At 44.3% G+C, this 23,200-nt stretch overlaps 1 protein-coding gene across 1 annotated transcript; it reads left to right on the forward strand.

The window, feature by feature from the left end:
• Positions 1-330: 330 nt before the first annotated feature.
• LOC147715135 (cerebellin-1-like) lies at positions 331-21,750 on the forward strand. The gene is made up of 3 exons (XM_086920412.1): positions 331-649; positions 1,197-1,316; positions 20,465-21,750. The coding sequence occupies exons 1-3, from the start codon at positions 362-364 to the stop codon at positions 20,660-20,662; spliced, it is 606 nt and encodes a 201-aa protein (XP_086776538.1). The 5' UTR covers positions 331-361; the 3' UTR covers positions 20,663-21,750.
• The last annotated feature ends 1,450 nt before the right edge of the window (positions 21,751-23,200 follow it).

Genomic DNA, 23,200 nt, shown 5'->3' on the forward strand with positions numbered 1-23,200 from the left:
AACACTTCTATTTCCCTTCCTTCATCACTCCAACCAGATCAACACCGTTGTTCACAACAGCTAACATTTCCTCCTACGCTTCATCTTTCCCTAACAACAGCCAAAATCAGATGCTCCTCTTTGGCTCTTCATACCGGAAACCTGCTCTTTGTTCTGTCTCAGCAAAAATCTTCTGTCAGTCTGCACAGCTAGCGGTCTCTCTTCTTTCTCTATTACCTTCTTGCTCGTAACATCAAGCTTCTTTCATTTTTATAGCAAATATCTCTACAATTCCTCTCTTTAGCTTCAACCTTCACTAATAATCTGCTTCTTGTTTCCCCAGGGTTTGACTGCTGAGGACCTCTCTAGCCTTACAGGATAAATGTCTCAGTGGAACGGGATGTCCTTCTATGTGCTTGTGACTGTCACGTTGGCTTTTGGCTTTGTTGTGGGACAGGATCAGGCTCACAATGGCACAGATCCTTTTATTCTGGAAGGGAAGTGTCTGGTGGTCTGTGATTCGGATCCCACAAGTGAAATGGGCAACACTAGTATTCTCGGCATGTCTGTCCGCTCTGGAGTTGGCAAAGTGGCCTTCTCTGCCATAAGGGACAACAACCTGGAGCCTTCTGAGCTGAGCAACAGGACCATGGTCATCTTTTTTGACCGGGTGAGCAGTGGAGATATCAAGGGCTCACACCAGCTCTTGAGTGATGTGGCTCAACTTATTTATCTAAACCAATTTCTCTTCATCTTCATCCGTCTTCTTTCTATCATTTATCAATCTACATCTGTATCTTCATCCCTGTCTCTTCTTATCTAGTCTCAGTCGCAGCCAATATACTTTCCTATATATTTTAATCTTTCTCTGTATTTTATATCCTCCTCCCTATCTCCACTTCATCCTCCCTGTCTCGTCTTCTCCACCATCTCCTTGCCCTACCAGGTTCCTCTCCGTAGATCCTTGATCTTCAATTTCCTATCCAGATCTTACTTTCTTCTTCCCTCGTGCCATTTTTTTTATTAGTTCTCACAAATTAGTTTCCTTGTCTCCCTATTCTCCTACATCATATCTTCGTCTCCTTGTCTCTGTCTCTCTCTTCCTTTTTCCACTGCTCACCCTCCTTTTTCTTTCATCCCATTTTCTATCTCTTCCCCTGATTCTGTATTTAATTGTCCTTTTAAAGTCTCTCTCACCCTCTATTTCCTTTTTTTAGGCATTAGTCAACATTGGACACAACTTTGACATTGAGAAAAGCAAATTCTTGGCCCCATGGACTGGTATATACAGCTTCAGCTTTAATGTGGTGAAAACCTACAGCAGACAGAGCCTTCAGGTAAGGAGAAGTGGGGGACCTAGTGGGGGACCTGTGTCATATTTTAGGAGACAGACCCTCTGGTAGGCATGAGCGGATTTTGCGGATTGGCAATCCGCGAATTTGCGGATTTGCAAACTCGCAATCCGCAAAATCCGCGAATTCCCGCGAATTTGCGGATTTTTTTTTTTTTTGTGTTCGCCCGTGTTTCTGCCAGTTCGCGAGGGTTTTTACAATTTCGCAATTTGCGAACTTACCTGTCGGGTCGCAAGTTTTGCGAACTTGTTGTTTCTACGTGTCCAACCTGTTTGGGACACTCTTCTTCATCACTGCCACTCTCTGTCACCACTGCCACTCTCTGACTACTCATGCCACCCTCTGGCCCACCCATGCCACCCTCTGTTTCATCACCACACCCTCTGGTTGTCCAGTGTACATTATTTTCGGCAAAGCAAAGCACACCTTCCCTGCCTCAAGTGACCTGAATTAATTTGGGGCTGATTAATGTGTCACAGAATATTTTTTTAGCTGGCACCTGCTTCCTTAGTGCGCCCTGATTAGTGATCTTTTGCACTTGCTAAGTGCTTTCATTGTTGCAAAATTAGTTACAACACCTGCCCTGCCCCAACTGACAATAATGAATTAGGGGCTGATTAATGGATTTTAACTTCCAGCCTGGCTCCTGCTTGTCTCCCTTAGCTGTAATTCAGGACCTTTGTGGCATATGTGTAACTATTCTGAGGTTCAGAGCAGGGTCACATAATAGTTGCAACTGGCAACTGAACTCTGGAGGGGCCCCTCAGGAAGCACTACAGGAAATGGCTACTAATGATGTGCCTGAACTTTTGAACCTGGTAAGTAGTTACTTTCAGTTTTGCTTAGATCGTATTTCTGCAATTTCGCACTTATTCGCGGGGCGCGAACTCACGCGAACAGTGCGAGCAGTGCGAGCAAAATCCGCTGCTCGCGGATTTGCGGATTTTTCAGGAAATTCGCAAATCTCGCGGATTGCGGATTTCCCGAAAATCCGCAAAATCCGCGAGCGGAACGGATTTTCCGCCCATGCCTACCCTCTGGTGATGGAGTATTGTTGATGCCCGGTGTCACATCAAGCGAGGCAGATCCTCTGGGTGCAATGCATTGGGTATAATACCATCACTAAAACAGACAGAACCTCAAGTTGTCTGGCACTGTGGATAATACTGTGGTATGTACAGGAGGTATGCAGTTTCTCTAGGAAGGGTGCTGCACCCATCCTCGATATAAGGCCTGACCTTGAAGGTAGAGCTAATGGATGTCTGCGTCTTTGGCTGCTGCATGGTCTCTGCTCACATAGGTTCCCTCAGACCTCTGATGGAGTTTGCCTCAGGGTCTCACAGCAGCCAACAAGCCTGCTCAGAACCCAGTTATGTTATTCCTATGCTACTAACTTATCTCCTGTACAGTAGGTTCCTGTTGTGATCCCACCCAAACCCAGATTTGGATCAATTTACCATGCAAGCTCCTCTTGATTATACAAGAGCCACACCTGCATAGAGCCCCCTGGTGAATGAGTTTCTGCCTTTCTCTTCACAGTGCTTCATCCTTGACAAACATGTGAAATAAAACTGCGGCTGATGTGTCTAGGCATCTATCTAAAGGTGATGCATGGAAGGTCCCAACATGAAGTTGATGTTGCTCAAATTTGAGCAGATTCACAAGTTACTCCTGCCACTCCCAAACAAGGGCACTGGTGACAACTTAACGCTGGAGGTGGAAGCTGTCTATGCTAACTGCAGCCCCCTTAAGAACACAGATTAGGCATGGTTTCTGCGGCGGGAAGGACATCAGGGACAAGCTGAGTCCTCAAATGCTTTCAATGCATGACTGAGGACTATAAAAGTAGTAGCTGATAGGCACTAGACAGCATATGGAGATGCAAAGCGACAAACCCCGAGGAACAGGTGTGTGATCAGATCACACAAACCCACAAATCCTTCAGTCTGGAGCTTCTCACATTGAGGGAGCAAGGCATGCAGTTCTTACATCTGTCTTTATAATTTTACCAAGATGGAAGCCACAAAGACACGCGTGGTTAGGAACGTGCATGCGCACAATGCCAAGGTAACTGGGATAATCATAGCTGCCTACCTGTCTCCTTCTATGGGCAGGCCTGGGAGCAACAATCTTTACCTCCAGTAAGGTTTGTAATGGAACATAAATACCTCCATAATATACCCCCACTCAGACTCAGAAGTGTGTCTTGTTGTTAATATTGTCTATCCCCCCTACCACCCAAAATATTTAATATATAAAACCATGATTTGTCTTAAGACAAGTCAGGTCAGGCAACGCATAAGGCATATCATTTATATACATAAATGTGTATTTAGGATTCTAGGTATGTGTATTAATCTGTAGCATGAAGCGCTATGCTATCTAGTGCCTACCAGCTACTACTTTTTGTTGGAATACTTCTTTATTTGCATGTTGAAAGACACAGGAATCAAACCTGGATCTGGACGCAATCATTGTCAAGCTATCAGTCTTCAGCAAAGATACTCATAAAGAATGTTTCCAGAAGCTAACAGTGCAACACAGATATAGCAATGACCGGTGTAAGACACTAGACCTCTATGCAGCTCTACAAAGCCATGTATATCAGACAAGCAGCGAGGTACATCCTCAGCGTCCGACCACAGTGCCATCAGGTTTCTCCTCAGTCACACTGTTTCCAATCAGAGGGCAGTGAACGCAAGGGGTGGCATGCAGGTAATGGCATACCATACAGAGAGTCAATACGGATGGCTCAGTCAAAGCAGGGTGAAGGATGAGAAGTCGAGAGGCATGCTTAGGGCAAGGCATCTGCAGACTAGTGCCTAATGAAGGGTTCCAACAACACATCTAAGAAAGATGTCTGGTCTTTTGTTTTCATAAATAATACGCTCACAGTAAACCGTCCTTGTCAACTTGGCCAACTATTCCTTTAGGGGACAGAGCCAAGGTTTTCCTGCAGTGGCACAAAAAGCTGGTTTGGCAGCAGCACACGAGGTCACCAACATTCACGTTTATAAGAGAATGGAGCCATGTTGTCAGGCATGTCATGTAATGTGGCAGAGAGTTCGATGGGGTCAGTATCATGCCACCGATAGAGGACATTGTGGACCATACCTCAGGCCAGCATTGCTTATTGCTAGTGTAACCCCAAAGTACATGGAAGAGATCACAGTCAGGCAGTCTGCACCCCTAGCATCAAGAGTGAGGCAATTGCTCAGACCCAGGTTGTGTAAGTGGAGGGCTGATCAATACGAATTGCGAAAAATTTCGAAATAAAAACATTTCAGTCTGGTTTCCCTATGGAGTTTACTACGAAGAGTGAGTAAGTTGGTCCAAGATTGAAAGTTTAGTAATGGTAGCTCGCGGTAAGTCGCTAGAGGCTCTTTGAACAGGCCAATAACAGTCCTGTAAACCTTCCCAGCCTTTCCAGGTAAGTCAGCACTGGAGAAATTGAAATGGATATCGAGCCCCTGTGTGCATGTATATGGTGTCTTTAGCCAAAAGACAGATGAGCACTGTACAGGGTCATGGAAAAGCTTAAAGTCAATAAGCAAAAGCAGATAGCTAGTTTGAGGACTGTTAATGCATTGTGTGGTAGCATTCTGTGATGAGGTGTGTGTTCAACTGTTTCCTAAATTAGAGCATCGTCGGGGCGGGGGTCCTGATGGACATGGGGATGGTGCTCTAGATCCTGGGTACACAGATCGAAAAGGCCTGGTGTCTTGTTTTTTCTTTTTCTCCTTTCTTAGTCGGAAGTCAGATAGTCTGCTGGCTGTTTGTGTGCCGAGAACCACCAGAGATGCTGACTTTATCTATCTGCTAGATAAGTGGTGGAACTGTTCGTGATGGCTTTGTAAATGATGCAGCTGGTTTTGAGGAGGGTGCGGGCCAGTAAGGGATGCCAATGGAGTTCCATTAAAATGGGGGTGATGTGATCATATTTCTTCAGCCCGTGGATGGCATGTGCTGAGGCACGTAGGATGCCCTTAAGGGGTTTACTGCAGAGCCTAGAAGCCATGGAGCAAGGTGCTACCACCAAGGGTGTGAGGGCTTTAACAGCACTTCACAGTTTCACTTTCATTAGAAGAGCAAGTACCAGGCCACCTTCCTAGAGGGAGAAGTTCTGTCCAAGGTAAATCAGTCTTGGTTCAATAGACCAAGCACACTATGGACGACCATCTGCTTATATCGTCATTATTGTGTAACACGGAGGCCATATTCATATTCAAGAACAAGAAATAGCTTCAGAGAATCATCCTCAATAAGGTGCTTGACCTGTGTAAAGCTGACTGAGCGCCATGCACCCCAAGACATGAAGGTGGTGCTCCTGAACAAGGAACCACAGGACAAGCTTAAGACGTTTATGCACTAGCTTCCAATGCAGGAGCGTACTCTGCACAAGGGGACTGTCAACCTTCAATCGCAGCAATTTTTATTAATACACAGCATCAAGGCTGCATTTACACCCTAGCATGTTCCATTCCATGGAGACCCAGAGGGGAGGGTTAGGGATCACCGGTACAAAGTAAGTCTGCAGGAAGAGGTGTTGGATGAAATAAGATGCCATGTGGGCCAGGCATAAGCTATCTGACTCTACATGAGCAGGCTATTTAGTAGGCTTTAGCCTCATTCCCCCAAATGAAAGACTAAATATCAAAGTCAATTTGAATGAGGACCAACTTACATATCACAAGGGGCAATATCCCAAAAAACATAGTTATATCTCAAGATGACCATCATCTTAATGAACCCTGCCTCACAAAGAGAATTGAAGCTGGGACCCCCTCCCATAGTCAATCTGAGCTATTAAGGATAGGACGCTATACTCGACCAATCATCGAGGTCTCTATCCAGGCATATGAAGCAGTGTGAGCCCTTTTGGACCCATTTCAGGGGAAGACTGACAAAACTGGTCCTGGTGGCAGAGGAGGAGATTGGCAGCACCTCGCATTGTTCCCAGTTCACCTCGCAACCAGAGAACTGTGAGAAGTAAATTAAGGACATCAGTTCAGCAAACAACAAATAGGGATCCATAATCATCATGAGAATATTATCAGCACAAAGGAAAGAGTTTATACGTCATGGCCTGTAGAGCACACCCTTTATTAAGATCCAGTATGGGTGGTGGCCTCTAGAGGTTCCAGGGCAAGGAGGAATAGAAGTGTAGACAAGGAGCATCCGTGTCTCACACAGCATTCAATTTGTATAGGACGGAGCCATAAGCCATATTGTCTTTGCAGTTTAGTGACAGCTACGGGTATAAGACTCATGAAATTAAATCCTGCCTAAAAGAAGTTGTCCAGGACTTTTAAGAAGAATCCCCACTTCCCTTGATCAGACACTTTTTGAGCTTTTAGGGAGAGAGGGAGCACATCCTCCTGTAGGTCCTTGGATTCCCTGCACAAACAAGCAAGTGCCTTCAGGTTATTCACAGAGGAGTGTCCTGTGACAAATGCCACCTGTGAACTGTGAATAATGGAAGGGGTGACTTTATTCTAGTTTGGGAGCTAGGATTTTGGGCAGTATTATCTTCGCATCTACTTCATTGAGGGAGTTGGGCCTGTAGCTCCTGCTATTCATCAAGTTCTTCCCCTCTTGGGTATAAGTTTTATGATAACTCTGTTAGATATAGATCCAAAGGATCCAGAACTCATTGCTTCCCTTACAGACCTTATATAATAAAGAAACAATTACACCTTTCAAGTGCTAAAGAATTCTCTAGGGAAGCTGTCTTTCCCCAAGGATGTACAGGTCGGCAAGCAGAAACCGCTCCCTTAATCTCGTCTATGGTGATCTCACCTCTCAAGAGTTCCTCCCCCCAATCTTTACTCTTTGTGAAGTTGCACAGTTCTAATAGAAAGAGTCAAAAGTGACTGAGATATTCTCTGGGTGTATTAGCAAATGGCCCTAAGCATCTCGAATCATGCATACGGCTAGTTTAGCCTCAGACTGCAGTGGCTGGTACACTAGCACAATTCCTACCTTTGCACATAGTGTCTGTGTTTGAGTCTCACCAGAGGCCTTTCAGTTGTGATGTTATGGAAAGCATTAAGAGCAAACTTATTTGTTTACTTTTCCCACTTGAGAAGGGTGGGACTGGTTCTATAATCGGACAAGGGTGTGATTTGTTCCATAATCAGAGTTCAGTGAAAGGATGTTGCAGTCCAATCTGAGGTGCTCCTCAGAGGATTTCCTCCTAGACAACTTCAAGCCACACATTAGCTGACACCCCCAGGCTGCCTTTTCACTGAACAGAGTATCGGTGTCAAGGAGTCATGATGTATGTTCTACTACTGTCATGTAGTTCCCACAACTCTATATAGGAACTGCATGTTTAGACAACATAAACTGAGATATTGGTGTCCAGACTGATTCCAGACATCCCATATGATATGATAGTCTGTAAACCAGCTAGCTCACAGTGCCACTATAAGCCCCACAACCTTACAGAGGAGCGATTTGTTTCTAGCAGCTATTGAACATGACAACCCTGAACCCTCAGGGATCGTGAAACAGTACAGTACTTTTTGCTCAGTCACTCGTGCTCACTTGTCTCAGAGAGATATACAGAATAAACAGTGTAGATGTTTGCAATAAGTATTTATTGAACCATCATTATCCAAGTATAAAATACACGTGCTGCAACAACCATGAGACAGAAACAGATATATACAATTACAAACACAAAACGAGTAAATAAAAGGTAGAATTCTACCATAGTGATAAAACTGTAAATATATGCAGGCATATAAGTACATGACAGTGATAATGCGTACTCCTACGATGCAAGCCCTAACTAGATGTACCTAAGTTTACCTAGCATGTATGTAGGTGTATAGTCAAGAATGCCCCTAGGATAGAGCCAACTCCATTACCTGATGTGAGAGAATGAAGGACCCCGTCTTCGTCTCGAGTTTGACACTACACTTTATAAAGTGTAGTGGCTATTTGTTAAAACCACTAGTATCGCACGCTTTTTTACACTAGGAATAGAAAGGTGTTTATTAAAGTCTGTTTGGCTTTCTTTTACCTAATTTTATCTGTTCACAATCACAGTTCACACCCTTTCACTTCACATATGCACTGCTCCTGAGTTGTCCATCCTTACCCTGAAATATGAGAACAAGAAAAAGGTTTCCATTTCCATCATTATTATGGGCCTTAAACCTACCTTCCCGGTGTGAAGGAAACCCAAATGATGAACAGGGCGCCCAGGATCGACAACTGATGGGTATTTTTCCACACAGGAAAGATGCTCAACTTTTTGACTTAGTTCATGCCTACCTTTGCAGACACATACTAGAGCCAATTGTTCAATAGACCCACTACCATTTTCTGTTCAAATGAAAGAGTAATATGACCTAGAGTAAATGTCCATATGGACTGGGAAGTGCGTAGATAAGCCTCCAGGCAAGATCTCAACCAGAGTGTCAGATGGAGGAGGTGAGGTGGCCCTGTATGAGAAAATAGTCAATGCAGGATATTGTCATAACCCCTCAGCATCCCAGTAAGGGTAGAAGGTCATTAAATATAATTTCATTGAAAACACCCTTTAAAACAAAGAAACATGCACAATTGAGGCTAAAAAGTAACAGGAAGGCCACCAAAAAGCGGCTTCCAGTGCAGCATTCTAGTATTGCAAACCTGAAAACAGTGATGGAATGTTCGGTGGGCTCTCCCTTTCCCTTAGAACCTTGCCCTTCACCTGAAATCTCTGAGGAGGAGTCTTTTCCAGCATACGGCGCGAAAAGTCAGTCACAGTAGTTCGTCATGTGTTTCGACATTTAGTTTCCGTCGCGTTTGAGTTTCCAGGTGCTTTGAGAGTAGTGTCTCAGTCCTGAGTTGACCAAGTAAGGTTTTCCTAGTAATTCATAGTTTCATAGTCTGACAACTAGAGAGAGTGTCTTTGCTTATAGTCTCTGCTCTCAGTTTACCCAGTGAGGTATTCAATAAAACTTCCTTGTCTGTTATTTAGTGGGTGAGGTTACAATCCTCGAGAGGGATTAGCATCCTATTCCTACGCATGTCTTTTGGAAATAAACTATCAGAATCAGCACTAGTAGTTAGTGGGGGTTACTCGCCTTACCTTTCTCTCAAAAGAAATTCCCAGCACATAAGAATTCCAGCAATGTTAAGTGGCATTTGTAGTGAGGAGTATATTTAGTTTAGTGAAGTGAGTGGCTTAAATGTTCGCTTATAAGACAGGATTTTAGATAAAAAGCAAATACTTACCAGATTCCCGTGTTCCGGAGTCTTTGTATATTTCCAATCTTCTTTCCTTCAGTCGCAATTCCATTTCCAGGAAGACATGAAAAGGAAAGGTTACAATTAAACAACTATATCTATTTAACGTTTGCAGAAAGATAAAAAGAAAAAATCGATATATAAGAATATATCTCAATAAACCAAGAAGCCACGAAGCAGCATTCTCTGCTATTAACATTGCATTTAAGTAGAGTATAAAAGAGGAGCGGCATTGGTCAAGCCAATTTGGGGTATGTAAACAATGTATATGTTAAGTAGTTTATTTCTTAATTAAAAAGTACTGTTTTAAGTTACAGATTATTAAAGTAAGGTTGTTGCATTCTATTACATGCAGTTCTTCACTCCATTTCCCAAGTACACACCGAGGACTGAAATACTGTGAGTGGTGGAGTACAAGAAGAAAGGGAGAAGAACCAGAAAGAAGGCTTGGCTGTCTCTTCTCTATCCCCATCCCCTTTCCTCCCTTTGATTTCCTCCGTTATTCTAGATATAATTGATGACAGGGGAAATTGGAGACGGACATTGGGACTAGATGTCGTTCTGCTCCTGTGCATTAAGTGGTAGAGCACATGACAGATATGGTGCAGTGGATTGTTGACAGAAAAGGTATACACTTTGTTGGAAGGGTGTGTAAGGTGTGTGAGTCACAATATTTCCATCAAATTGTGAACAGCCAAGACATCTCACAGCAAAAGTCTGTAAGCCATGGTGCATTTGTCCAAGGCCCCATTCCTCTCCAATACTGGATCCGTAGCCAAATTCCAGTCACCTCCAATTATGGTTTGCATCATGCCTAATTCAAGAAGAAATATGGATAGTTGTACAAAGAATTTCACCTTGTTAACTTTGGAGGTATAGACAGAGCCCAGCACTAACTTCCGTCCAGCTGTTCTTAATTTCATTAGGTCATCTCTGTCCTCGACGTCCGTACTGGTGTTGAGAATTGAGTGAGGGATAGTATAATGAATCAATATCACTACTTCACACATCCTAGAAAGACTGGAGCCCATCATCAATGCAGCACTGCCAGAACTTATACAGTCGGTACAAAAGAGGATGGTGATGGACGGAGCATCTGAATCAATCAAACACTCACACCCAGTCAAAAGATCTGGGTTTAATCCATTACCGTTCTTTAGCCCACTCTGCCACCCCAGTTCAGACATGCCTATATGCAAATCAGTCTGACCCTGTGCCTCATGGGAACAGTCCAGCCCGAACTGCCAAGCCATGTCTTCCCTGGACCGGAAACAAGCCTCCGAGGATCGGTTTCTGGTATTCCAGCCGTCTTCAGCCCGGCTTGCTTGAATCCAGTGGCAAAGTGAGCAAGGGACTCACGTCCGAGCATACCCTGCCACACTTATGGCGTCCATCACCACCCCTTTTTGTACTGCAGAACTTATACAGTCAGCATTCACTGATCACCCTGCCTATCCAATTCCTTTTTAGCTTGTCTGCCTCCTTGGTCAGGAGGTGGGTCTTTCACATTAATGCTATATCTGCCCTTTTGTCATTAAAGTAGTGTACAACCATTATCCTTTTAGCAAAGATAGACATGCCATTGACGTTTAATGAAATACGAGCATGGGTCGGGCACTGGATGACCTAGAAGACATTCCAGCAGACTAGGGAGACTTCCACGTAACCAGGCATGTCAGAAATAGTACTGGACAGTGCAAAGTGGTGTGACGGAGTGAAGAAACCCCCGCCCAGACAGTGGTAAAGAAATATGTGGTTCGTGCAATGCTTGCACCATAGAGATGGTCTAGGGGAGAGAGATCAAAGTGTGAGAGTGCTGCATTTATGGCATTATGTGTCCACATAAGTAATGAAACAATGCTCAGATTATCAACAGCAAACTACAAAACTCTACACTGCAGACCAGATCCCAAATTGTTGTCTGATGGGTTCCTCGGGCATATCAGGAAAATATTATACATGTAGGGGTACCAAGAAGGTGAAACAGGGACAGAGGGATCAGTGGGTCCAAATAGACAACATGTACAACAGCCAGCACCCAGGGAATATGTGGGGTGCATGGGGTGCAAAAGGTCAAGAAGTATAACCACAATGAATAATGAGATGGCCTGGGTAGGCAGCCTGGACAACCGATGGCACTCAAAAGAAGGACCCTGAGGAAGGGCGTTCACGGGATAGTAGAATAATAGCAGAAGTTAGTGCACCACACCGCTAAGTCAAAGGACATTAGGCATGAGAAAACAGACAAGCACAACAGGCATAGCATCTGTTATAACAACGAACACACAGAGCCAAATCTGGAAAAGACATCAGAAAGTTCATATTGCTGACTGAACACAGGCATGCCATTCAGAGGCTTGATCTTTCAGGGGAGAATGGTACTTTTACTTATCCTGCACAAGAGACTCAAAAACTCTGTTGATGCCATTCGCCTGTGCAGTGGCAGCCTGAGAATTCTTTGGGCCCCGGGCCAGACAGGTTTTAGGGCCTCCTGTTCGGAGAAAGTTTGACTTCTATTGCCTATTGTTGTTCGTGGCCATGTCTGAAGGGTCACCCCCAAATGGTTTGCCTTTGCCCTCAACTTTTTGCTGATCTTGTTTTTGCTTGCTTTAAGACTCTGCACACTGTACCACTGCTAACCAGTGTAAAGTGCATGTGCTCCCTCATTAAAACATGGTACCATTGGCTCATTCCCCAATTGGTATATTTAATTAACTTATAAGTCCCTTGTAAGGTGGTGCTAAATGCACCCAGGGCCTGTAAATTAAATACTACTAGCAGGCCTGCTGCACTGATTGTGTCATCCACTTAAGTAGTCCTTTAAATATCTCAGGTCAGCCACTGGAGCCTGTGTGTGTGCAGTTTTAAATAGCCATTTCAACTTGACAAAGTAAAGTAAGACCCAAATATTCCTTTTCAATAAATATAAGTCACCTTAAGTGTAGGCCCCAGACAGCCCAGATGGCAGGTTGCAATGTATTTGAAAAGTAGAACATGTACTATTAAGGTTTACATGTTCTGATAGTGAAAACTCTTACATTAGGTTTTCACTGCTTCAAGATCTATCTCTCCATAGTATAACATTTGAGTTACATTGTTACATCTTATGCCTGCAATTTTCAAATGGAAATAGGTAATCAGTCCATGTTTGGTGTCTCTGGAATCCTAATTTAAAATCCTAACTGGCTGCATATCCCCTGTAGTTAGTCTGGAGCGAGGACAGGGAAGACGTGGGATGTCTGGGTACTTCAGAGTGAAACATCTAGAAGCTTCTCCCCCACTTTAAAGGCACAATTGGGTATACATTCTGGACCTGAGCCACCAACTCTTCAGTAAAATTCTGGGCCTGTGGACACTCTGCCAGGAAAAATGACAGCTGAACTGCTGAAAGGACTGCCACTCTGCTGAACTGCTGCTGTGAAGGAACTGCTGCCCTGCTGTGTTCACCTGCTGCTCACTGCGCTCTTGCCTGGGTGAACAGAGAATTAGACCTGCAACTTCATCTTTAAACCCAGAACACTAGAGTGACTCCAATGGCTAGTCTGCTGGCCTCCTGATCTGAGCCTCAGGAATATAATAGGCTCCCCTCCCCAACATCCCGCACCAGACCCTGGACCCACCTGCAGTAAATTCCTGACGCCTAAGTGGTGCCTTTCAAGTCCCGGACCCTTGGTGTGGCTCAGAGAGCTGAATTGAAACTTTTGGGGTCTTCACGCCAGCATAAGGGCCCATTCGCACCAAGACTTCACCGCTCTCACTGCAATTCAAAGCTTAGCTCTGGCAGCTGCCTCATTGTGCTACAGCATTGACGGCTAGCAGGGGATCGCCAACATGAAGCTCCAACACCACCTGCCCGGGACTCTGACCTGATCTTCGCCCTATGCCGACAACCTCCTGCAGTGCTTACCCTGCTTCTCGCAGCCCCTTCCAACGCGAATGGAACTTGGCACGGATTTGAGGTGGTAAACTTCAGCAGACCCAACCTTGAGACTGCATCCGATCTGTGCTCCACCGCTGTGAGTCTGAAAGTATGATTTTAACTTGGTCCAGCAGGACCAGAAACCCCTAGTTGGTGCTTGGTGCTTTTTGTCACTATTTTCACTAAAATCTTTTTTTTAAATCGTATCTTAGGTTCTACTGATTGGATTTATCGCCACTTCCCTTGGATGCATCAGGGCCGCCACCCAGTCCACGTCTTCCAGTTTCCCTTTCTCTAGACCCCACCTCTCTCGCAGTTTGAGCAGTATGTCTGGCATGATTATTGAGCGTTTTATATGTGAGGGATATAGCCTTAGAAGGCAGCTCATCCTGTAGAAACCGTCCCTCAAGTTGGGAAAACTCAGAAAGAACCTGTATCGCTATGCCCTCTGCCCTCCAGGCATGGCGCAGGTGGGCGTATTTCAGAAATTGGTTAGTGTGCATGGAGTAATCACATTGGGTCAATGCGAATGCTATCAACTCGCTGCTTTCAAGGAGTTCTCCCACCCGCGAGATCCCCAGTTCATCCCAGGTTCTGTAACCCTCTTAGTTTCCCGATCTCCTTCAGCTATGCTCCCTCCCAAAGCGGGGTCTCCGTGTCAGCTTGCCAATCCAGCCTATGCGGCCGGCAGCTTTTCACCAGGCCTCCATCGCCACCTGGGTGACCGGCACAATTTTCGCAATCTCTTCTGCTCCAGCCTATAAGTGGAATGATCTTGGGGTGCAAAGAGCCAGTTGTTCAGGGCCACCAGGCGTGCTGCCCAATAATAGGACCAGACATCAGGTAGCGCAATACCCTAATTATAAGGGTTGCGTTCAAGAGTGGAGCGGGCTATTCTCTGGTGTTTGCTGCCACTACGTTTAGTATTCTTATGCATTTATTTGCATATAAATAGGGAATTGTCCTAACAAACTCAATAGATTCAAGCCCATTAGCACATCGTATGCAGGGTCACTGAAATTATGTAGCAGGTGTGGACCAAATTATTGTGCAGGTAGACTAAAATGCGATAAAAGAAGGCAAAGGCACAATATGCTGTGCAATGCAACTGCACAACATATTGTGCCTTTGCCTTCTTTTATTACATGTTAACACTGTATGGGCACAGATTCCATGCATATCAGTTTAACACCTGAATATAGCATTCAACATCTAAATATAGCTTTTAACATCTAAAAATAGCAATCTGCAATGAAAGCTGGCCTGCCTCTGCACATCAACTCATGTGGTTTTGTTTTAGTAACTTTTGGTCTGGTTGAGCTGAAAACAAGATTTCTTTGTTAAAATCAGCAAATTATGCAGATGATGAACTATGCAGCAAAGCTGCAAACCCATGATTATGATGAAAATACTATAACCGCAGAGTCGCATAGTTCCAGTGCCCATCATCGTATGCTTCTCTATTCATTTTGCCCTCCTGCTAGGGCTCGGTTAGAGGTACGTGTACAAAGAAGATCTGTAAATAGAAAAGGACAACATTTTTCTTTCTAAAGCAACCTATTTTTACAAAACCCACCTGTTTTTAACAATAATTAGTGGATTTAAAAGCCCCCTAATAGCGTGCGTAGTATGAATAAAAAGAGTCGACATAAGATGGTCTATGATGTAACTTGCTTGCATAACGCATAAGGATTACAATGTTATGAACACTATAATGTTGAAATGACCTATGATAATACGTTAAAACTTTGAAAATTAACGGGCTGGGGTCTATCGAGTTATTAAATGCAAGATGCAAGAGAAACGGTATCTGTAAGGAAACCTCAGAGCTAGTTGCTTCAGCTTTGATGTTCCGTTGAGGGAGCCTGGTGCCATTATTAGAAGGACCTGGTTCCTCTTTCGATCCGTATCACGAGAGAAGTCGGTATTAGTATGGATAGGCTTTCTGTCATACGTGGAGGGTTCCGCCTTCTTTTTAACAGATTGCTACATGGCAGAGAAGTGTTGATGACACCACGCCCACGCTATCACCGGCCTCATGCTGTCAGATATCCGGGGGCCTTGTGATTACAACCTACAGGCCCTCTGAAAGCCAAGTGATTTAGTGAATTGCAGCTTCAACAACCAGCCCCTACCCTGGCGGCCCACCGGGGAATCTCCCGGTGCCCGCTATGGCCAGTCCGGCCCCGGGCGAGACAGAAAAGCTTTCAAAAATGTTATCACATCAAAAATCTCAAGCTGTTTGGGAACACCGTGTAGGTGATGTTGTCTCTACTCGACTGCCCCTTCATATCTGTGATTTCACGACTCAGATGGCATAGTTCCCTAACCTCAATTCGGCTAAGCATGAAGTTGTCTCTCAAAATCGTTGATAGCAGAGCCTTTCTCGGTTGCTTGATGGAGAAGAGAACGCTAGTCCAGAATATGTTACGAGCCAGCCCATCAGCTCCAGGCAGTACCATGTGGCACAGAATGTACTGGGACGAGAGGGGCTCAGCACCGGTCAGCACAGGTTCACCCCACATTGGCGAGGCAAATGGAGGATTGATTCTGCCAGGGCCACCCACCCATGCGGCATACTTCTGTATGACAGTGGAAAAGCCCCAAGGTTACAGCTGGATGAAAGGTTTATGGAGCAGCCATCTGACTCTGTGGTTGGCTCCAGCAGGTCCATCTACTAATTGCTAATGTTTCTATTTCTGAATTGATCTTCCTGTTTTGCACTAAAGCCACTCACCTATATATGCATCTCGTGTCTTCATGTTGACAGTAATTGGCCTCGAGAGTGGTGGTGCCCTTTTCCAGTTGATGGAAAGCGTCCTCTTCTCTGCCATCTTCTTTTGTTTGTCTTTTCAAGCACCCCAGCCTCCTATTCTTCTGTGCTACCTCGTGCTTTGACTGGGTAGAATACCAGCCCTTTATACAGGCACCAGGAGCAGGTCCTCTGAGGCTTGTGACGGCACACAGAGGTCAGCACGAAACCCTTATAAAAATACGGTCATGACAATGCGTTGATGATTATATGTTATATGTTATATGTTGTAAAAACAATACAAAAAATATTGAAATAAAAAAAAAAGAAATGCAAAAAAAATATTCAATGAAACAATGCATAAACTGTAAAAACTCATTTACAAAAAGACTATCGCTCAGGTTGTAGACAAGAAAGCGACATACCGTGAACATCCTGATATAGATGAAAATCCATCATAGAAAAAGGCGCCATATTAAAAATATATAATTAAAAAAATCACCTTGATAAAAGACATCATAGAATCTAGTCAGCGTCAGTACAAAGACACTGAAAAATATCAGCCTAGCAAAATGTCATCTTAGGGAAAGGTCAGCTTTGCAAAAAACACACCATCGAAAAAGGGCAGCCGAGAGGAAAATGTCAGCTAAGTAAAAAGCATCATGGAACTATATTAGCTTAGTGAAAGATATTGTGAAACACGTAAACTGAAAACATTCTCTTTTCAGAGGTGCGTCAGAGGAGTGAGTACAGTTAGCCAGATAGGACATGGAACTCGGTACATCTGTTCCACATGGTGGTCGGGGGCAAAGTACAGCCCCTCCAGGCCAAGATTGACACCATCCTGGCCTGGCAAACCCCAAAAGTCAGCCTGAAGTGAGGGCTTTCCTGGGTCTCACAGGATATTACAGGATTGTTAAGGGATATGGCACTGTTGTTGCCCCTTTAAATGAGCTGACTTTCAAGAAGTAGCCCAAAATGTTGATCATATGTACAGCACTTGTACTCAAGGCTCATGATTTCTCTAAAGGAATACATTGTGCAGACACACGCTTTAGAGCATGGCATAGTGGCTGTCTTAGCACAGTTAAAAGAGGAGGGCCTAGACCAACTTGTAGCCTTCGTAAGTAGAAGGTTACTTCTCCGCACCAGAGGTGAAGTGTGAATCAGCAGGGAGGCTTTTGCTGTGGTCTGGGCACTAGAGAAGCGGTGGCCAGACCTATTTTTGAACTTACTTCTGGGTTCAGATAGACCACAGGCTCCTCATATGGCTCATGCAAATGAGGGGGGAAAATCTCAAACTGTTGAGGTGTTCCATCTCAGTGCAGGGAATGGACTATACCATGGAATACCGCCCTGGGGCAGAACACACTAATACTGATGGTCTCTCCAGGTTCTTCCGTCTTAGTGATGAGAACCGCCAGGAGGTTGGGTAAATGTCCCTACTGCCAGCTGGGGGGAGGAAATGTTAGACCTGTCAGCCTTAGGGTGGTCTTCCATCAAACTATTTGCCTTATTACTCCTGTTTTTGCTGAAGCCCTTTTTGTTGGCCTTAGGACTCTGCACACTTATCCACTGCTAACCAGTGCTAAAGTGCTTGTGCTCTCTCCTTTAAACACTGTAGCATTGGCTTACACCGAATTAGTACATCTAATTTACTTGGAAGCCCGTAGTAAAGTGGTACTACATGTACCCTTGGCCTGTAAATGAAATGCTAATAGTAGGCCTGCAGCACTGATTGTGTCACCCACTGAAGTAGCCCTTTAAACTTGTCTCAGGCTTGCCATTGTTTTCTGTGTTGTGCAGTTTTAAACTGCAACTTTGACCAAGCAAAATCAATCCTTTGCCAGGCCTGACTCTTCCTTTTACTACATATAGGTCACCCCTAGGGTAGGTCCTAAACAGCCCATAGGGCAGGGTGCACTGTATTTAAACATGTGGATGTGTACTTTTAACTTTTACATGTCGTTGTAGTGAAAAACTCTTAAATTCGTTTTTCACTACTGCAAGGCCTACCTCACCTATAGGATAACATTGGGTTACTTTATTACAGTTAATAAGTGATGACGTTTGATTGGGAGCAGGTTGGAAAGTCATGTTTGGTGTCTGAGGAATTGTCATTTAAACCCCTTTTTAAAGATAACGTCTGATTTTAAGTCACAATTCTGCTAATGCCACCTTTGGAAAGTTGCCATTTTCTTGTCCTAACCATTTGGTGCCTGGAGCCTGTTCCTGGGCCACATGACTAGGTGTAGTTGGCATTTGGCTTTGTGTTTTCCTCCAGACAGCATAACAATAGAGGGTCTGGATGATGGCAGGATGGGCCATCTCTGATAGGATGGTGGGCTGGCGCAGCTGTCACCTAACACACTTGCACTTCACATGCACTGGCTCAGCTCACACACAAAGGACTTCACACTAGCCTATTGTGCCCCCAGACAGACTAGGAACAGGACCGGAATACAATAAATTGCAGACACCTCTGTAGAGGCTTCTCCCACTTTAAACTGGGCATCAAGTATACATTTTGGACCCTCCGATTCAACTTTTCAGATCACGTCTGGATCTGTGGAATACTCAGAAGAAGGATTGCTCTGCTGCCCTGCTGGTCTGCTGCAAGAAGTACAGGCCAGCTGCTCTGTTGTCCTGCTGCACTGCTGCAAGGACTGCTTTGCTGCCCCACTGCCTCAGGAAGAAGGTCTGAAACTGCATCTTAATCCCAGGAACACAAGAGTGACTCCAAGGGCTAGTGTGCTGGTCTCCTGTTCTGAAGCTAAAGGAATACAACAAGCTCGAGTCCCTTTAAACCCTGCACCTGATATCTGCCTGCTGGGAGTCCTGACCCCCCAAGTGGTGCTTTTCCAGCCCTGGACCCTAGGAAGTGGGATTAAAGGTGCTTTGAACTAATGTAGCGCGATGTAACTCGACGCAGGACATCGCATCGCAACCCTTGCAGTTCCTCATCAGAACCGACTTAGTGTAATGCAAATTGATGCAGACGTCACATCGTAGCCCTCGCAGCTCCTAATCGAAACCTATGCAGCGCAACACAACTCAACAGAGGGCGCCCTATCGCTGCTCGGAACCGCCACTATGTGCCGCAATGCCCCACATCAAGGACATAAGCTACAATTCTCAGCAGGCCTAACCTGGTGCCTGTGTTCAGCCCGCATTCTATCACAGTTGGCCTGAACTTGTGACTTTGTCCTGGTCCAGCACGACCAGTTAACCGCAGTTGGTGCTCTGTGCTTTTAAGCACTATTTTTAACCAAACCTATAATATTGGAAATCTGAGATTGAAAATTGCATTTCTATATTATTTTTGTGTCAAACAATGTGTTCATTTTTACTCTATTATTCTAAATTGGTGTGGATTTTTTCTTGCATTGTGTTTTCACTTTATTACACTTTAAGTGCTGCATAAACACTTAACACATTACATCTAAGTTAAGCATGGCTGCTTTTGTGCCAACCTAGCAGAGGGTTAAGCCCAGGTTAATTTAGTGACTTTTTGTGGTTCACCCTGACAGGAATTGTGAATGTTGCTTGAGTAAGGTTCACCCCCCTCAACCAGCAACCCAATTTCTCACACCTCCCTTAGCAGTAGTTATCACACCAACATTATAGTAATCTATGAACACTTTTATATAGTGGTATATGCACAAATAAACCACTACATAACAGTGTTCATTGCTTACAAAACTGTTGGTGTGGTAACTATAACGTAAGTCATTATTTCATATGTAGTTTAAACAAGAATGTTAAAACAGTAAACAACACTAATAATCGAAATGAATCACAAATGAGGATTGTATGTTACCCAGACAATTTTAATGAGGTCCCTATAGACCAAAAATATTGATGTGCACATTATACTATATGCACGCTTGCTTCAGCATGCACTTCATAAAATGTCAACCGTACTTAAAGAACCTATTCAGAAATGGTACAACGTTATAGGGCAAGAGTACCGTTTTCCCATTATTTGCTGCAGCTATATGGATTATCCTTTCTGTTGCTACATTGTCTTCTGATTAAACTTGCCTCTTGTGGTTGTTGCCATTTCTAGTTACTTAATGTAGATTGTTTTGGGCTTAGTTGAACTTGCCTCTGTGGTTTGCACTATGTAAAAATACAAAATAACTAAAGAAATGAATCTATAGGATGCATCAGCTCATAAGACTTCCTATATGCTCAATTGTGATTTTTTGCCCACAGGTGAGTCTAATGCTGAACGGCTTCCCAGTTATCTCTGCCTTCGCTGGCGATAAGGATGTCACCAGGGAAGCTGCCACCAACTCTGCACTGGTGCACATGGAGAAGGGAGACGAGGTCTACCTAAAGCTGGAGAGGGGAAACCTGATGGGAGGCTGGAAGTACTCCACCTTCTCAGGATTCCTGGTCTTTCCCCTCTGATCAAATTGGACAAAGGACCAACACTGAGGGGGCGAGAGGGTCAGCCCCCAAGAAGGATGAGCAAGGAAGCTCAGAAGGAAGAAACATCACACAAAAAGCAGAAATGGGGGACGGTGGGCACCTCCGTCCACGTATCCATCATGAAACACTGCTCTTTGTTACAAATGAATGTTTAGTTGCTGGTCTGTGGATGAAAACTGATAGAAACACCTGATGTGTCCTTTAAAAGAAGGATCTGAAATGTCAGTGTTTTTAGGTTGTCTAAGACATTGTGCAACTTCTTTGCCAGGGATGGAACTATCTCATCCACAACGCGTACATCTTGAAATGAAGTCGCTCTCCAAGAGGAGAAACTAAATAGTAAATATTAAGTTATGGATTGATGTGAGCCATACCTTTCACTGACTGGTAGGTCAGATAAACACATAGGTTCACGCACGCCCTTTTACAATCTAGATCTGAGCTGCTTAGATTTGCCGGTCATTCTTTCTATACAAAAAGGCTTCCATCACTCCTTACCTACCTGATTTGCAGTCTAATGACATGGTCAACCACTGTTATTCGTGGATGCCTGGTGGTTTATTGGCTGACTTCAGACAAATGTTGGCTTAGTCATTGAAAGATTGTGGATGGACACACTGACCGGTTGCATTGCCCACGAACATGTTGGATTCCATGGTGGACAGCCATTGATTTGACACCCTGCTGGTATGGTTCATAGATTAGTCACTGCTCTACGGAGAAACTGCGGATATTCAACCACCAGAGCAAGCACCACTGATAAACCTATAAAACAGTTGGGGCAAATTCTTTGCCATTGTAGTAGGATCCTCATTCTACACTTCTCCTGGTCATTATGTGAAAGCGTATGTTAATTTTGCTTGTGCAGTGTGCACTCCAAGCCTTAATTGTGTCTCAGAACCTTTGAAAAAAGCAACCAGCAATGTTTGTGCAAAGAGGTGTCAACGTTTTCTGCCATGGGAGAAACACGAGACAAGTGAGAATTACAACAAAGGCAATGCCAGCACCGAACTAAGAATGGTGGAGAAACGTTTCGACATCTAGCCATGGAGCTTGCAGGCCGTAATCATTTCATTATCCTGTAGGGAGGGGACATTTCATTGGGGAGTTGTGTGGTGGCAAACATTAGGGTTTCAGAGTAAGTGTTTTTTTTCAGATTTGGTCTGAAGTGCATCAGACGGGAGATGTTGCGCATCACTGGTGAAGGTGTTCCAGAGGCATAGACTGAGGCAGCGAAGCATCTGTGTTTTTTGGTCTTGCATTTGGTTCTGAGTAACTCCAAATGGTTGACACCAGTAGGCATACACTCTTGCAAGGGATTTTTGACAGTACAGACAGTCCATCCTAGACATCTGAGTTGATGCAGAAACAGCAGCTCTTTTTAGGCCAAGAATTTGTGCCCTGATGTTCTTTATGGAGTCATTTTATTTGGTATGTAGGCATCGAGGCTGAATCAAAGGGTGATGCAGCGTAACAAGGGCTTTGCCATAACAAGCACCATGACTTCTACAGTGTTGATTTCTTGGCATATGAAAAGTAGTAATATTGAGTTTCACCTAGTAAGAAGAGAATACGTTTCCCCTGTTTGAGTATCAAGACTGAATTCTGCATCCCATGTGGTGCCTGTGTTCAGACCTTGATTCCCCAGGAAATAACAGATTGCAGTACTAGCAGTGACCATGTTCATCGCACACCTTCATTGAGCGAACAAAGTGTACAGAGATTGGCAGGTAGATTGTTTACTCCACAGGCAGGCTTAAACTTGGACCTTCTTTCGCCAGTTATCAAGAGTACATGATTGGACATTGCTGCAAACTTGCATTTGTTGCCTATCTCAACAAGCTTGCTTGTCATTCTAATGTGCTTCTTGGCCAACCCTACAAACTGACTATCCATATAAATTAAATGGACGCCGACCAATGAAAGGAACTGGTTCTCCCATCACATTAATGGCCTTGGTCAACAAGACAAGAACAGGTAGGGCACCGAACGAGCTTCTAGGTAGAGTTAGAGATCAACAGATAAAGTAGTTGGTCTCATAGGATGGTCAACCCGTAAGCTGTATAGTTTACCAACCAGTACACTCTTTATTTAATGTGATGGTTTCACCAGCAAAAAAAGCTTGTGGATGGACGAACTAAATGGTAGGTACGTGTTGTGCCCGGTGGTGACCCATCAAACCAGTTTGCAGTAGCCTAGTCAGTTGTTTGAGTTGGGTGCTGGAACTGGCTGTTCATCCAGTGAATTAATTGCCAAAATAACTGTACGCTTCATCAATAAATGGATTGTTCCTTCAAGTAATGTGTTTCTATCCTTTAGAAGATGGGTGCACTGTCTAGACAAGGGGGGAGGGGGCAATCAGATCTTGAAGTCTGTGAGAAGTGGCGGGGAGGCGATGAGTACGTTGATCAGAGAATGAAGTCAATGGCTTGTAAGAAGCGTCCACTAGCTTTGTTAGCCAAGTGAACTGGTTGGCCATCAGGCTAATCGGCATTAAACAGTTTGGCCTTTGGGTGA

The sequence above is a fragment of the Lissotriton vulgaris genome, chromosome 5, assembly GCF_964263255.1.
Source record: "Lissotriton vulgaris chromosome 5, aLisVul1.2, whole genome shotgun sequence".
Lineage (NCBI taxonomy): Eukaryota > Metazoa > Chordata > Amphibia > Caudata > Salamandridae > Lissotriton > Lissotriton vulgaris.

What these genes read in the sequence shown, in the direction of transcription:
- LOC147715135 (XM_086920412.1), top strand. Translation starts at nt 362, where the DNA reads ATGTCTCAGTGGAACGGGATGTCCTTCTATGTGCTTGTGACTGTCACG. An exon ending in TGGTCATCTTTTTTGACCGG is followed by an intron (nt 650 to 1,196) that starts GTGAGCAGTGGA and finishes TCCTTTTTTTAG; the next exon opens with GCATTAGTCAACATTGGACA. An exon ending in ACAGCAGACAGAGCCTTCAG is followed by an intron (nt 1,317 to 20,464) that starts GTAAGGAGAAGT and finishes TTTTGCCCACAG; the next exon opens with GTGAGTCTAATGCTGAACGG.